Below are 15,835 nucleotides of genomic sequence, written 5' to 3' on the forward strand. Positions count from 1 at the left end.
AACGATGGAACGGAAAGATGCTTTTACTGCAGGAAGTGGAAGAAGACGTAAATGGCGCGTTAAAACTTTGTTGCGTTTGTGCTGTTTGGATTATAGGTAAATGGACTTTAAATATTACGTGTAAACTATATTGGAATATTAGTGAATTATTTTTCTTTTTTATAATTCGAGTGTTATTTGTGTAATGTTACTTGAGGACTGTAATTTTATGGTGAATGTGTGAACATTTTTTCGAGCACAATGCAGCACCATAGAATGTACTGAAACCATTACGATAACCGTTATGATAATATTAGAATTTTACTGGAAAGAATTATTATACACATCTATTATTACGTGAAAGATGATTAATGAAATTTAGCATTTCAAGCTTTCTGGGAATATTCTAGGAAATAATTTAACACTGAAATTGGTTCCACTAAAATGCTATTTTTACCTTATTGTCATGTAAACGTCAAATAAAAAGATGTTCGCTCATCAAACGGAAGAGAAGAACGGAAAGTTTCGCGAAGTCGTGCTTCGTGAAAATATTTCATGAGTCAGTCGCGCTCTAGAAAAGTCTCCCCCAATGGAAGAAATCGAAGATTCAAGCAGATGTTGGAAAGCTTCACGCAAGACTTGTGATCGAAAATTGCGCTTCACGGTACGGTGAGAATGTTCACCCTAAAAGCAGAGACACGAGAAACTTGTTACATCGTTAAATGGAAGAAATTTGTTTTCCTCTTCTCTCTTCGAAAATCACTTTAAATCTGTCATTTAAAAAGTCATGAAATTTTTATGCAATTATAGTATAAAGACTAATTCCTCATTTGGTTTAATATTAAACAGATATTAAAATAAATATTTAACCTAAGAGATCCGTTATATTTCTTCGGTTATGTTGCTTTAACTACTATTCGATTTTATAAAGTCCCATGGCAATGCTTGGGAGTACGTATACCAACAGCCATGTACCCTGGGGTAAGTCCTCTGCTAACAGAATGCACGATACTATTATTTGCTTCAGTCATTAAGCGGTTCTTAGATGCTTCAACTTCGTATAAAGGAGTAGCATAGCATTCACGTTTTATGGTTAGAAAATTCTCGTCGATGAAATTTTCGAAATATCATTCGTTCATTTATAGCGGTAAAGTTCCGTTTGTAAATATATCATGCTATTACATGAACATCCTCAACTAGCGAAATCTATCAAATTAGAAAAGAAATCTAATAAAATGATCAACGAGGACTCTCAATTAGGAATAAAGTTGAAAAACACACAAAATTGCTAGCACGAAGTTCGATATACGATGAATTGCAACGTCCAAAAAATGTTACAGAGAATAAAAGAGCTATGAACCAAGCAGATACCACAGAAATGGATATTGTGACAGAAGTTCAGGAAGCTAGAACCCTGAAACATCGTTCGGTTGCCAAATGCGAATCGTTGCGATCCAAGTCTGAAAGAAATTCTCTAAAAAAAACAAAACGAAGAAACTTACACAGTTATTTATCATCCTACAGTACCATCAATCTTTTTATTTTTCAATCTCGTTCTGAAATTCATACAATCGCAATTTTACTGTCATATTGATCAATAATCTCCGTACATATCCCTGGAAATATGACGAGTCACTGTGAGATCGCAAGTTCGGCCACGTTTCGCGGCTCTTAAGATTCGGAATCTTTTCAACGGTACGCCGGCTTCTCCCCCAACGATAGGAAAGCTCGCGATGTGTCGAAACGTCCGAACAACAGATGCGGGATACCAACGCGGGGATAGACCTTAAGATCTTCGCCAACAGATGTTGCAGTTACACAACCCCTCCTTCTACGATCTCCCCAGCCAAGCTAGCTGCCCTTATCGATGCGGTAACAAACACTTCGAACCTGCTTCGAATGCTTGATACGGCTCGATCCTCATGAAATATGAACTACCGTACGCACATACGACGTTCTCGTCGATGTATCGTGCAATTTGCTCGAGGATCACCGGTTCACTCGTGTCGTAACGCGTATCGATACGCACGATCAATGTCAATTACTTGGTAAATAGTAGTTTATTACTTCCATTTCTGTGGTCGCGTAAATCTATTAGGCTTACGTCTAGATACGTTACTATGATAGTCATAGTTTCCAAAATTTCAATTTTGAATTATAGTGAATATATAGTTATAATTTACCATTTTAAGTAGTTCGTTATTTTCAATTTTTTGAAATATAAAATATGAAACTTTACGTATACATATTTAAGAAAACAGCAGAATTCTCGAACTTCGTAGGGAATCAATCTTTCAAGCTTAAATACTAAAGACTAAACTGAACGTCGATTAACTTTGTTCAGCTCTATTGTTGCATTCTCTTTCTTTACTCTACCATTTCAATTTTATCTCCTACTTTTCACAAAGTACCTAAACATTCCACCGCTAAGCGTCGATTTGGGTCAAAAGTTCGCTGATAAACCCGACCGTTTCACCACTCGCTATCCGCCTCGCCGCTTCGTTTTCCCAGCTTGTTAACATTTCCATCTCGACTTGCTCAAAAATCTGTCTTTTGATTCTGTTCGAAATGTGATGCTCTCAAAGCGGGATCACCGCCTGGTTCTCGCAGCGTGTCATAACTATTTATAATGAAGCTACAGATCGCAGGAGGCTGTACAGACATAGCTCTAAATTAATGGCGTATCTTCGCGACGTAGTTTCTCGCCAAACTCGAAAAACACCCTTACGAATTAATTGCACGAGCAAGGTACCAACGACGAAATGTGAATCAAAAAATAAAATGAAAGAAATAATACGGAAGAAAATGAACGAGAGGGAGGAAGATGACACGTAAGGCCGATTATCCATCACGCGTTCACCAAATTTTTGCTCCTGCAGATAATGTACAAAATATTTATTCGAACACATGGAAGCTTCTAAATAAATAAAAAAAGAAAAAATGTAACTTGAATCGACAAATGATTTTCGAGATACAAAGTTTTAAGAAAGAATAGAATAAAATAGGAAAGAATATTAACAACAAACTATAGCATGCACTTTATAATTACCCAGTAAGTATATTAAAGCATATTAAATTTCCTACCATTTAGCAGTAGTTTCACAAAAATTGATACTACAAAAATGAAATATATAGAATCAAATAAAAACTTGTTTCGTTGTAAAGTAAAGGTAGGTACATCCTTGTATGTACTATTTTCTATAGACCAATCAATCAACCAATATTCACTAACACATTGCAAACATTGACTTCACAAAGATACTGGGAAAATATTCCAACGAAACTATTCACAACCAGTGACAAATTTTTAAATGATTATCGAATGATTATTAAAAATCCACGTTCCGATACTTGGCTTGGAGGCTTGGTAAAAATGCAAACGTAAAAGAGCGATGGTAAAAGGAAAACTACGTTACAGGCAGACAAATTAACGCGGAAAAAGCATTAACTGAGCCGAATGTAAGGATCTATGCCACTTAGAGATTTCGTCGACCGTGACAATTAGCGAGCAATGTTAAACCGCTGGTTAAAATCCAGTCGTCGTCGAACGTCTAGGAATTAGAGCCCTAGGCGGACATTCGTGCTGTGTTGGCCTGTTACCAAACATTTTCACGACAGTCGAATACACGTACGAGCATGGAAGTACGGCGTGCAATTGGCGTCGAGCGAGGTAAACTGTACGTGACTGGTTTCCCTGACCAGACAGACGAAAATTGTATTTTTCTGCCAGCGGGAATATGTCACCGGGAACGGAATGTAGTTAGAGAGATCCGGTGAAATTTGGTTCGACGAATTTCATTCGAGCCCGCGACACCGTTACTTGGTAAACTCTCCCCGCGCGAAAATATCGCCGACTCAACGCGTTTTTCGTTGTTTCGTCGCAATTTAACGTTGCTGTCATTCCAACTGCTCGAATCACCCCGGAATAAAATTGCCGTACCGTAAACAATTGTAAACGGTTGACAATGGGGTGTGACATGTTTGCATGCGGATGAAATAACGAAAATTCCTGACAACGAGAATCGCTGTGATTTTCAGGCCGAGTTTGTAAACATCCGATGGTTCAACGCGATCGGGATAAAGTTAATTCCAATGTTTATTGAAAAATTCATTGGCATATTCAAATACGATTAAATCTCAGCAACTAAAGATATTTCGAAACGATTTGTCAATTATTTTTATTTCTTATTTATTTAGTTGGTGTAGAGTATTTAGGACCATTATTATTATATTATTATTTGAAATTTCTTCAAATTCTAATTGAAACTTAAGCTTTTCAATTCGCCAGTCGTTAATGTTGGAAGTGAAGTCATATTCTGTGATTTCTATATCGCATAATCATTTGTATTAATTATTTATCAAGCAGTCGACATTGTGAAACCGTTCGAGACATTTTGGACAACTACCAAAATGTAACTGTTTGATAAGGGAATTGGCAGAAAACATCAGTAAACTATGCGAACCGAATTCCACTGGACTTAAAATGCATTTCTTCGATAACATCGTAAAATAGCAATAGGTATTTGAGCACAATCGTTACCATGCGTTTCATTGCCTAGGAAACTATAAGCGCCAGTTCCATTTACATATAGAATCATATTTAAAATATCGGTTCTCTTCGTTCCTTGCCAAAACGTGGAACGCTGATACAGTTTAAAAAAAGATTGGAAAGGTAAATTCGACAGTGAATAAATCAGTGGAAAAAACTGGATCGTTAAGAAAAAACCAAACGAAAACAACGACACGGTATTCCAAAAACTACGTTCGTTTCAATAAAAATCGATATGTTTGTTTTTAATGCTCCATTGGCGTTCGAGCCAAATGAATTTTAGGTTCTGATATCTTTTTTATCTTAACTGTTTTCAGAAAAAGTTATTTGATAACAGATGTAATTATATTGTTTTCGTGATGACCTTGTGAATCAGGCGCATGTGATCAGTTGCACGAACTAAAAGCGAAAAGTAAAACAAATGTTTCATCTGCGTCATTTGGACAACAAAGCGATTGTCTTTACACAGAATCGATTTGAAAACGGATACAGGAGGACCATGTTTCGTGGAAAATGTAAAAAAGTTGCTTTCAATCCTGGTTTCCGTGGACCTGGAAGTCGATCCCTTTGAAAGTCTTTCAAATTAGATCCGTGTTTGTTCTCAAACTGGAACGCGTGGAAAATAGAACGTAAAGAAACAGTGTCCGCGCGAGAAAGTGTAATTACTTTGCTCGCCTGCATATACCGCATAAAGCCACATGATGTGACGTTAATTACGAATTTAATATCAGAAAGCGAAATGACAAGAGAAATTATTAAAGGCATTGTGGTTTTACAAATAAACGATTGGCAAAGAGAAGAGTTGAAAGAAAGAGAACACAAATTTAAAAAACCAAAATAAAATTGGAGCTCGAATGAGTAAAATGAGTACTAAATTAATACTAAACGAAATCTTACGAATACACATTGTTAATATCTTCATTTCAGCCTCTTACGATTCTCAAATTTTCACATTTCAATCTCGCTGCTGTCTCTAGAAATAAAAAGACTTGAACATCTTTTCCAAAATATTTAAACTTGAACTTGAGATACTAATAAAAATTCTTTCTTTTTTCTTTGCTCAAACCTGAAAGCGTCTTTTAACGCTAAAAGAATACCATTGAATCGGAAATAGCTAAAATAACGCAACGTGGTTAGTTTCGTTATCACAACTAAAATCTGAATTGACAATGATACGACGTGTGGATCGTTTTACGGAGAAACAAACAACGAAAGGTGTGTCAGTGCTACAGTGCTTCTAGTGGAAATAGAAAAGAAATCGATAGCTCCCTTACCTAGCGATTCTTGGGGGTGAATGTCACGCAGACACAAAAGAAACGGGGTTGGGAAGCGGGAGTAATTCAAATACGAGTAGCAAAAGTCTTCTTCCCCTTTACTTTAGCTGCTGAATTTTTTCTCGTGTACCTAGCCAAGCGAAAGAAGGGAGATACCGACCACCGTGCTTTTTTCTCTTTCATCCCCACCATCTTATTCCCTTCTCGCCCTATTAACGACCACCGCCGTTGTAGCTACCCGTTAAATGGTCCAGACGCGAGGATAGATCGACCTTTGCAGAGATTGCGAATATCAATTTTCTCGGCTCATCGATGCTGCAGCCACGAAATGCACAGTTCCACCTACATCGAGATTTACAATGTCGTAACAGTTATCTACGATCGTAATACTTGCAGAATAACGCGATACCGTAATATAAACTTCACTCTTTCGTACGGAGACGTATTTATAGATTCGATTAACGTCTGGAAGGATGGAAAAGGATCTTATCCTGATAGGAATGTTATAGAAAATTTTTAGTGCATGGTGCGGAAAAGACATTCAATTACAATACGAGTGATTCAAATGGGAAATAAATTGTATGAGAGAACATAAACCACTTTAATAGATTAAACTTTGTTAATTAATTTTTTGGTGGACAAGAGAACTAGTTACTTAAATATCAAGGAAAAGAAACTGTGACCAAAAGTTTGTTTCTTTTTTTCTAAACACACACGAAAAATTATTCTGTTGAGCGATAATTGAATATCTATACTACGTAACATGATAAATTTATAATTACAGTTCTTCAAATATTCCCAGACTTTTGCAAAAGTATTGGATAACTCTTATCAAAATGTTATCATACCATTCATTAATAAGAGATTTGAGGATCTGATTAAAGATGAAGTTATAAATACGGCCCCTACAATGACGATTTAATACCATCGCGGGATAACTGAAAGATTTATCTTCACCTTTAAATTTCAATTAAGAAAGATAAAAAATGATATTCAATTTTAAAAAATGTTTAATAATGCAGACGTTTATTTTATAAAAGTTTCATAAATCAAGCGAGGTATAATGAAATTATATCGGATAAGAAAAATGAGCGCAAGCAAGAAAATATCCCTTTCGACAACTTGGCATCCTAATTATTTCGCCCGCTGCATAATTCGGATGCTCCATCTATTCAGTTATGCGAAACGGTTGAATTCACAAGGATGTAAGGCTAGATTCCAGATACGGAAACAGATATTAAGTTACATAAGCTAGCGAGTTTTCCGTTTAATTCAGACCTCGTTTCGACGTTCAAGAGCTGAACTTGACTTTCCGCTTCTTCGGTATAATGAGACACTATGAGCTATATTATATAAAGCGTATTATCTTTCTATACATTCTATTAGAAGAATCGGTACGTCACTTAATAAATTTAAGTTGCTAATTTGAGAATTCATTAAGCCCAATGAACATTAGTTTCCTAATTCGTAAGTTCATGAAACTCAAATTATGACATATCATTTCACTTTAATCTATACGTTTGCAAAATGGCAACAAATTTTCTAAGAATTGATGTTAAAGTAAAACAATGCAGTAAACTTTAATATATTTTAATTTGTCTTTCACCTATGACAATTATCAAGTACCGAATGTAAATTAAACAAGGAATGTTTCCGTGCTTATTACACAAACGAAGCAGCAGAGAAATAAAATAAAAGGAATGGAATTATAATTAAGGGAGCAAAATGAAATGTTGATTCAACTTCAGGAATATATTACAAATTAACTATTCATCCCCTTCATTTTCATATATTCAAAGTTTGATTCGAATAGGAAACCCGAACTCGTCAAGACTGTCGCATAAAATCAATACCTCACACAAGAAAGAAAAGCACATAATAATTAAATATTTACAGCACATAATTTTCAAATGTAGCACATAATTATCAAAACTAATAGCTAGAAGCGAAATTATTGAAAAAACTGTTCAAAATCCAGCATTCCAAGCACCTCTCATTACATCGCACTATCACGAATCATCCAAACGAATCATCGAAAAGCGACAGGTTAAAACGACTGGTAGACGACGCTCGTTCATCCATTGGCAAGCTATTTTTAGCGAGTGAAAAAAGTACATCTTTGACAGGAGTCGCATAACGAAAGGGTCGCCATTGACGTTTACAAAAGTCGACGCGGGGGAAGCAGTACGCTCTCGTCGCAAGTAGGGCGTAATATTTCCGATATTTCCAATATGCTCTTGGTATCGTCCCGATGACAGCACGCCTCCGCACAACGTGAACCTACGACAATACGAAACACACGTGTCGCGCGCGTTTGCGCTTCCGTCCATGCAAAGATGAACACCGCCACGAATACAACACGTGCACAGAGGTACATGAGGACGAAGATATTGCGGTTCGTAGTTCGAGCCCCGGTCTATATTCGCGTCACTGGTCTCACGCGCATTGCGGACACGCGCTGCAACCTCGGACGTTTTGTTCGCAAGCACAATGCGGAACCGTGTTTCTTCCGGGTTAGTCGTCCGTCACCGCGGATGAAACGCCAAAGGAGAAAGCGAAGGGGAACAAAACGACCGGTGAATCGAAAACCGTCCTTTCGGAAAATACCCGCGTTTAATACCCTCCAGGGATAAATCCTTTTCAACGGTTTAATAGACCATGCGACGATCATGTTTTTTAATTTCACTCTGCAATTAACATTCGTTGCTATCGATGCATACGTCGTTTCAATGAAATTGTGTAACAGCGAGAAACACTTTCGAAACATTACGTCATATTTACCAGCAGTGAATGTGTCAAGCAGCTTGTATCGAATTTCCTTTAGTTGGATGGACAAGAAAATAATGAAATTACGTCTTTGCGTTTTCTGTCATGAACAAGGCTGATGCATTCTTACACTTCATTTCGCATAATTGGTTATTATCGTTGCGCGCTTTATTCACGTAAATGCTAATGCCTCTACCGTTCACTGTACGAATGTATGTAGTAAATGTGTGAATTTTGGTAAAATTTAGCGGAATATGTTCTCAACGGAATCGTATAACTACGTATTTGAAATTATATAGTAAAATGGTATTCTCTACAACAATCAAGTAACCACTAATTAAATTAATTAAATTGATCTGGTTAAACTGAGATTTATTATGCTCATTAAAAATATACCGAATATACTTATCTAAAATATTTTTCGTTACTCAGTTTTCATGCTCGTTAAATGAAAAACGCGATGGAACGTAGTATCTGTAGCAGAAAATATGTATAATCCTTCCCAACTTTATCGAAACGCTCGCAAAACCACTGCACGATCTCGCCTACACAAAAACCGTCTCCACGCGAGCTGTTCGTTACTGTGCATCGTTTAAAAGGTTCCGTGCTGGACCGATTTTTGCTTACTTTTCGTTCAGGCCGATTAGTTTTTTAGTTTTTCTTCTGATAGTTTTGCGTATAACTTACAATTTTGTTAATAGTGCAAACAATATAATTCTCAAGAAAAGGATGTATTGTTTAAGATGTATTAGACATCAAACCACTAAATTTAATTTTTAAGTAATTGTACACGCCCTACACGGCACGAAACGTGTTAACGCGTTGCTGCCTTTCAATTACCTCATAGAAATGACGTGATAATTCCGCGATGGTTATTGGCGTCGGCGGAAGAGCGACGCCGTTGATCGAAGGCCAATTAAAGCGACGCTGCGCTGTTAAAGCGAATCTAACATATCGGCAACAGTAAAAAATAAAAGAAGATAAAATTGGAATCACATTCTCCGATATAAATTTTTCTCTCGTCATTGTGATCCCGTTCGTTAATTTTTTTAAGAAATTGCTATTTCTTGCGCGATCGACGATTCATCGGAAGGAGATTAATAAAATCAGTAGAGAAATAGATGGATGAAAAACAAATACACCGATCGATCATCCGTGCTTAAAGTTGCCCTGCCGGGCACGATAAGTAATTGTCGGTACTTCGAAAAAAGCGCGGAGATTTTCGGGAATCTGTTCTCGATCGCGTGCGAAAACATTTCCCCTTTCCCTCTTCAAAATGTAATTTACGGCTACGAGCCGACCGACATCCATCAAACCGGGAAAAAAATAGCTTCTCGATCCCAACGCAGCTGACTCCGATCATAAAAATCGAGAATTCGAGGATCGCTGTACAACCGAGCCACAATATCCTCGGACGTGGCAATACATAAAATGATTGAATAAATTCAGTCACGCTTGGGGGTTGTTGTTGATGTTACGAAATGTTACAGTTATGTATTTTTGATGTTAAAGATGATAAAGATAGGTTTCACAAAAATGTCAAATTCTATTGACGTTCGTAGAAGCTTATGTTTGTTCATGTCTCTGAAAATTTATATTTCGCTGAAGCTTATAAATGTTTTGTTTAAGTTTTAGTTCTATTCTGACCATGCTTGTAATATAACATTTAAATATGTTGTAGAACTCTCAAGATACATTTTTTTTAAGAAATAAAGACTCAGAATCAATAGAATCTAAAAAAAAAAAAAAAGAAATAGATACGAGAATTTCATAACACACTATTTCTATCTATTATAGAATCACATTTTTGGGATATAAGTAGCTGAATTTACTGGACTAATTTTAAAATCTATTTAATCTTTAGCTCACTATATCTGCAACTTACAAAGCAACATTTTGCTTACGTTCTTTCGGTCACTTCGCTCTACATAATCACATAAATTTTACATTATTCTTGTCTCCTTTGCAACCCTTTCATTCCACAATAAAACTTCCAAACAAAAACCAAAACACATTAAAACGGAGGAAATTCATCATCGTCACAATTTTCCTCTTTTTGACTCTAACTATTCTCTCAACCATTAATTTTCCAGCAGTCAATACTTTCAAAAGAATCGATTTAGGGAGCTCTCGTCCATTTATGGACACTCGTTCACCGTTAAAAATAATCCTTTCACATTTTTACATTCACTCTCGTCCCTTCGTGAATCACAGCACCCTAGGATACACCGATGCAATACTAGTATAGCGCTATTTACTACCCTACGATCGCTACGTAGCGCAGATTTTGCCTGCAGGCAACGCGACGCCAACTCGAAGCTTTCGTGTTAGAGCTTTCGCAATTTCGAAGCTGGGAGGATAGCTGGCAGATGAAACTCCCATCAGAACGTAACTTAGGGAGCTCATGAGTACGACATTGGTTGGAAAACAGGGGGCTGGAAGCTTAATCAGCTGACTAATTCTGAACGCCCGCTGATGTAGCCCGCAAATCGCGACCAAATTCAAGTATTAAGGCCGATCGGTGATCGATGACGCATAAATCTACGATCTGGCAAATCCCTGGCTCTGCCAGTTTTTTTTCCATCGGTGTCGTTATAAGAGCATTAAGGTATCGAATGATTAGGCTTCTGGGCCGCGCATGTCAGTCCTGTGATTGGTTGATAGCTTCTGTCTAGTTTCTATAGCATTTCTAAAGTATTACAAATCGTTAAACATTTATTTCTACTTCGAGTAAACAAAACCGTACTTTTTTAATATTTTTGAGAGACACGTGTAGTTTTTTTTGTAATTTACACAAAAATTATTTTCATCCTCGTTGTAATTAATTCGTAAATACCTCTGTTCAAGTCAGTTCATTTTTCTTAATTTAATATTCCTTATGCTCTGCCTGATTGCTTCCGAAATATTACGACAATAAATTAATTCGGTAATTCCTTAGCTTTTAGTTATTTCAAAGCTTCTAGAATTTTTTCCTATCTAAATTTCAGCAAAAAGTTTCCTTTTCTTCTCCGCTACCCTTTCTAGTTTCGGTATTTGTTTGTTTCTTTTTTATGAAGTTTAGAAAATTCTTTATGAAATTTCTTGTTACCGAAGATGCTAATCAATGAACAAGATTCAGGTACAAATCAGTATAATAGATTCACGTACACCGTGTTATGTATGCGTCGCCTAGTGTTTCAGTAATCTATGTTTATACAGCAACGACCAGTGCATAACTGATTCGTCGTGACTAAGCAAATCGAATTAAGCCTAGCTAGATTTACCTCTCTCTGTGACAAGTAGTCTGTACAATTTCACAATCCACCAAACAGAAACTTGAGTCCTTCGCGGGAGAAACCCGGAACGTTGTATCGTTGCACGACTTTACGGATAACGCAAAGTTTTCGAGAGAAGTACGCGCGAGACGACGTTAATTAAAGCTTTCGAACTTTCCTCACGCGCAGAAGAACGTTCCTTAAAGCAATGCTCTGGTTGGGGGAGTAGGTTAACACGAGCGGCAAAATTCAACAAAAGGTTCAAGGATTAGAATTTCAATGAACCTGTATTTTCTCTATTGTTTTCTAGGTTCGGTATTTTAATCCTTATTTCAATGCAATAGAGTGGTGAAGAACACAATTGAAAATATATTATACAGTATAATGTGATGTGTGACACTTACACTGAAATTGGAAATTGAAAACTAGGTCAAAGTACAATATATATAGAATAAGGTATTCTTGTACTAGTTTTTCTTTTTAAGCAAATTGACTTTTAGTGTTTGGTGAATGTACACTTAACTGGGCTTCAATTTAACAGGTTTTAGTTGCAGGTTAGTGTTTCTAACGTACATTTCATTTGTATCGGATAATACAGAACGCCCAATGAAGCAAAATAATTACGAAGGATAAATTTTATTACTTTGGGAATTGTTGGAAATATTTCTTTTGCGTAGTTTGCGCTTAATTTATCAAACTGAGTTTATTATAAAATAATAAAAAATATATATTATGTATGAATGTTCTGTTTCATAGTTTGGACTTCGTTTCTCAATACGATAAACACAACTATAATTATAAATATTAATTTTCAGCGAAATCTCAAGGTAGTTAGACACTGTAAGTAGAATATAGACGTATATATCAGATAAACGTTCAATATCAATTTTCTCGGAAACGAAGCTTCACATGAAAAAATCGTATTTTATGTTTTTGACATAATTTCATGTAGTGTCACCCACTTGATGCTTATACTACCATTCGCAGGACACCCTATACATGTATTAAGGAATATGTGTTGGTAACGTTAAATATTTAGTCTCTGAGAGGGATGCAGGCGCTAAGTGAAGCTTAACGATATTAGCCGCTGTCTGGAAGGTTCATAACGATCAGCATCAAATTACGGTGTCCCCTAGCGTTGATAAGTACTTAGTTTACCTCGAGATGCCGAAAGTACGGTTTTTATCGTTTTAATGGCTAGGCGCTCGATTAAAGAAGAGAGAATCCATTTACAACATTGCGCACTGAACTTTCAGGCTTCATTTTCTTGATAATTATTTTAACGTCATAGTCATTTTTACAAGAAAGCTGTGATAAAAATTTATTAGACACGTCCTTAAATTCAGCAATTTACTTTATCTACGGACCACTCGAGTATTGCGAATATTAGCCTATACAAGTGTTGAGGAATCAAATTCGAAGTATAACTACATAGTAAAACTATAACACAATAAATAACGTGAGTTTCGTATAGAATTCAGAAAATTACTGTAAAATTAAATTATTCACAATTATTCTTAACAAACGTTTATTGATACTTTGGACAAATTAGAAACTCTTTGATAAATGAGAAAATCGATTTTTAATCGGTATTCTCTAAGATATAATACAGTATATCAACTTTAAGGAGAAGTTACAACTACGATCAACTTACGCGACAAAGCCAAATAAGACAACGTATGTTATTCAATAATAATCCCTCGACTTTAGATACAATTACCAACCATGTAAAAAGGCCGCTATGTGATACCCATTTTATTTCCCAGTACCATGATATCAGTTCCATTCCATATTCAAAAAGTCACCCCGTATCAAAGAGCTTCATCTACCAAACTCTATAAACCTGTACAACTGAATAAGACCAGGGGTATAAACTTACCAAACAACGCAGACGGCTCGACGTCGCGCATAGAAAGACTGGAGGAGGCCTGTGATCCGCTGGATTCCGTGCTCTGCATGCATCTTAGTCTTCTTCTCAGTTTTGGCATGTCAAACGGCAAGTCCCTCAAATCCACGCTGGTCGCGCTGCCAGACGTGGTGGCGTCCTGTTGCATAAGCAATCGCCTTCTTCGCAGTTTCGGCATGTCGAAAGGCAGATCGGATAGCTCAGGTTCGTTGTCCACGAGATTGATGTTATCCAGCTGCGGTTTCAACAAGTGGAACCCGAATGGTTTGCACTTGATCCCGGCTCGCGACTCGATAGAGATGCCACTGTCCGATCCTTGGATCTCCGCATCGCCCGACGACGAGGATTGCAGGGCCAAGTTAATCAGATTCTTGTTTTGCGGTGTGCGTCTCTTCTTGAAAGACGTGTCCATCGGTGAGGTCACGGAGTTTGTGTTTGTATTCCCTGTGTTTGTGTTCGTGTTATTAGACGCGGTTACGTTATTCTCCGTGGTCACGTTCTCTTCAGGCGAGGCTTTTTGGGAGTTGTTGTTACGGTTGTTGTCGGAAGTCTCGGAGGCAGGTTCTTGGGACGATTTGTCAGAGATAGGAGACAGTATGTGTAGTTTGTTCGCGTGGTGGGTTAAAAAACCGGTCATAGAAGGTTGCTGATGATGATGGTAGCAATTGGTGCTGCCACTGTCGGAGCTGTGAGAGCTTAGACTGGTACTATGACGGCTCTCGGAACTACTAGTGGATCTGTTACCCTCGCTAGTGCTACTTCGAAGTGATTCCATGCTACCTCCACTGCTACTGGTAGCCATACTCTCTGTGCTTGAGTATCCCGCCCTGCGTCTACTGGTCCGTAATTTGAATTCCAACAAGCCGACATCCCTACGAGGCCGTAATAGATCACTCTCGGCCTCGTGAGGCCTACCTTTGAACTCCATGATCGGCTTGCTCTCGCGAATCAAACTGCGTGGCCGTTGCCTCTCCTCTCGCGGCCTCCCCTTGAACTCTAGTATCAGTTCCTGGTCGAAACGTCGTCCCTGAGACGATTCTACGTTGTCTTGAGCAAAACTTTTCGGTCTACTTTTTATCTCGAGAATACTACCCTCGCTACTTTGAGGCGAGTCTTTCGCTCTCAACAGAGACTTTACGGGCAATCTTAGATCCTTGAGACGTGGATGGTCAGGTTGACAGGGTAGGTTTGGTGTGCTGCGTATGTTTAACAACAAGTGATCACGGTTGCCATGAAATTTGGCAGGCAACGGTGCCGTGGATGGAGGTGACGGAGTATAACCTCGGGCCGGTAGTCTCGGTGAACCGGTTTTCTCGTCGCTTGAATTGATCTGGAGGGATTCGATGTCCTGGGACAGAGTAGAAATATTGTCTGGTTGCTGCTGTTGCTGTTGCTGTTGCTGCTGCTGCTGAAGACGGCTCGGAATCGGTTTTGGGCGGAGAAGTACAACTTTGCGTCGATCTTTGCTGCTGTGGGACTGACCAGCGTATGGGACTTGCTGTTGTTGCTGTTGTTGTTGCTTCGACGTGTCCGTCGATGAGCTCGTTCTGCTTACTGGTATCGCGCTGCTGCTTCTGATCTGCATTATCAAACAATAATCAATAATTATCATAAGTATATTCATCGTGAAAGTGAATGAATAGGAACTGATCGGAGAATTAATATTTCATTGTGAGTCTCTCAAGTATATCAGAAGTTAGTTTATACAATGCGAAGGTATAACTACGTTCTCGTGTAATGAGCGAATTATACGGTTCGGCCGCAATTAAAGTTCAATTAGCGCTAGATAGGGGAAGATTCATAGTTCGTGTTCCGAAATCCCGTAACATTTTGAGATATATTGGACTTTAATTGCTTTTCATTAAAGACCAGCGGCCCCGCGTTTCCCTAATATCAGAGAACAGGCAAACTCGGGAAATAAATCGCAAACGCAGATGTTCTCGTAAAAATGATAATCCTGGAATCTTCTTCCGTAAAACGATGAAACAAGGCATTAATATCGTAAAGAAACAGGAAAATCCGTGAAGAAATATGGACATACTATATTATACTATATTATTTACTATGACAAATAGAAGAAATATTTATCGAATATGTAAATAAAGAA

General features: G+C 37.7%; 1 protein-coding gene across 1 annotated transcript in view; it reads right to left on the minus strand.

Moving 5' to 3' along the window:
• The window catches only part of LOC122568100 (transcription initiation factor TFIID subunit 1-like), a 247,112-nt gene that overhangs the window by 10,885 nt on the left and 220,392 nt on the right, over positions 1–15,835 (minus strand). Inside the window, exon 6 of the mRNA XM_043727464.1 lies at positions 13,702–15,307. Coding sequence (XP_043583399.1) covers positions 13,702–15,307 — 1,606 coding nt within the window. The remainder of the gene's footprint in view (positions 1–13,701; positions 15,308–15,835) is intronic.

Source organism: Bombus pyrosoma, linkage group LG6 (genome assembly GCF_014825855.1).
Source record: "Bombus pyrosoma isolate SC7728 linkage group LG6, ASM1482585v1, whole genome shotgun sequence".
Classification (NCBI taxonomy): domain Eukaryota; kingdom Metazoa; phylum Arthropoda; class Insecta; order Hymenoptera; family Apidae; genus Bombus; species Bombus pyrosoma.